General features: G+C 37.7%; 1 protein-coding gene across 1 annotated transcript; it reads left to right on the plus strand.

Annotated features, from left to right (window-relative positions):
- The first annotated feature begins 658 nt into the window (after positions 1–658).
- LOC119421072 (ankyrin repeat domain-containing protein 54) lies at positions 659–1872 on the plus strand. The gene is made up of 4 exons (XM_037688475.1): positions 659–680; positions 1074–1145; positions 1299–1346; positions 1721–1872. The coding sequence occupies exons 1-4, from the start codon at positions 659–661 to the stop codon at positions 1870–1872; spliced, it is 294 nt and encodes a 97-aa protein (XP_037544403.1).
- The last annotated feature ends 43 nt before the right edge of the window (positions 1873–1915 follow it).

Below are 1915 nucleotides of genomic sequence, written 5' to 3' on the forward strand. Positions count from 1 at the left end.
AAACATCATAGTCCACGAGGATTCCTGACTGACCTCATCTGTTAGTCGGTCCATCACCAGAGCAAACGAGAAGGGGCTCAGTACAAACTTTATTTGTGTTTTTATTGTAGAGTGCTGACAGCAGCTGTGCTCCCGTTGGTGCAGTTAAACTTTAGGGTGTCAGAGAATCAGTATTTTATGATAACAGCTCTTCAAAAGGTTTAAACACACAGAGAAGAAGTTTTCTTCCGCTTCTGTCCACCCCCAGCACTCCCTACATCACCACAAAGGCCAAATATGAGCTGGAGTTCAACCATTAATACTGTCATAAGAAAACAGTATTAATGGTTTGTACCTGAACTGATGTTCTGTCCAGTTATGAGAGAAAGGTTACCCACACTCCTTTACTGTCACTCTTCCTTTTTCTGCCTGTATTGAGTTTAAAATAAAAATGACCCATTTTAATCAAAGCCTTCAACCTCGTGCAGCATTTTTCAGTGAGATAACGTATATATATATATATATTTTTTTTTGCCTCTCTACTAAAATTCTAAATTAAACTTCAGCTCAAGTGTGATAAATGGTTTGCAGCTGCTTTTACTGTATTTATGGCTTTACATGTAACTAATGTGAAAACAATCAAAGGTTAGTTTATCTGATTTACTGAGTATTTGGTCACATGCTGCTTTCTTTCCTGCACGGTGAGTGACTTTGTGAAACAAGGACATACACTTTGCATCTTTCAGTGTGATTTTGTTATTTATGTGTTATAATATAACTGCTGTTAAAACTACAGCACAGAAATGAATTACTCTTTTATCGCTCTGATTCTCTTTTCTTTTTTTTTTTGGTTTGTTTCTGAATAATTATATTTATTCATTCTTCACCCACTCATCCACTGCAGCATGTGCAGCAGAAATGTAAAACACAACAATTTCATATTTAGATGTTAAAATATCCTCTTCAGCAGGCTCCTGCAGTCGAAGCTGTGTTTAACACAGAAGTCTGCTGAAGTAGCTAACTTCATTGTAGAAGCAGCAAGAAGAAGCTGAAACTTAAGCCTTTCCTTTAAATCAGTTTTTTTTATGTTACAGTTCAGTTGTTGTTGAGCTACGGTGCTGACCCCAACCAGCGAGACAGCCTGGGGAACACCCCTCTGCATCTGGGTAAGAACAACTCTGACCATGCAAAACCTGCAGATACTGATGTTTTTTATTTATTTATATTTTTTACAGTTGCTTAACGTTTGAATTTGTTAAAGTCAATAGACGAGTAAAAATTCAAAGGAAATATATTTGTGTTTTTCTGTGTTCCTTCAGCGGCCTGTACCAACCACGTGCCTGTCATCACCACGCTGCTGAGAGGAGGTAAGACCTTTGGAAGACAGACACTTCTTGTTTGCTTGGAAAAAAAAAAAGTGAACAAAATCAAGTTTTTTCCTCCAAACATTTTACAGACAGGGAAAAAGAATGATTGTAAATACAAAGATCGGGTCTTTATCAGGATCTAAACCTACCTAAATCTAACCTCAAGTGTACAAAAACACACAACAGCACATCTTATAAACTTTGAAACGGCTGTAATCATTGTTCAAACAGTAACATGTTTATGTAAGTTTAGACACGTTGATTGTTTTTTACTCTAAATGGCATAATCAAATATTTATTACAATTTAGAAGTTAGTACAGTTTTTTTTTAATCTAAATGTGTGAACAAGTAGTTTCTAACTGTTTGTCTTCAGGATCCCGTGTGGATGCCCTCGATCGAGCAGGCAGGACCCCGCTACACCTGGCTCGCTCCAAACTTAACATTTTGCAAGAAGGAGAATCACGCAGCTTAGAGACGTTGAGAGGGGAAGTCTTACAGGTACAGGAGATCACTTCTATGGTTTAGTGCAGGGGTGCCCAATACGTTGATCGTGATCTACCAGTCGATC

Source organism: Nematolebias whitei, chromosome 15 (genome assembly GCF_014905685.2).
Source record: "Nematolebias whitei isolate Nwh7 chromosome 15, NemWhi1, whole genome shotgun sequence".
NCBI classification, from domain to species: domain Eukaryota; kingdom Metazoa; phylum Chordata; class Actinopteri; order Cyprinodontiformes; family Rivulidae; genus Nematolebias; species Nematolebias whitei.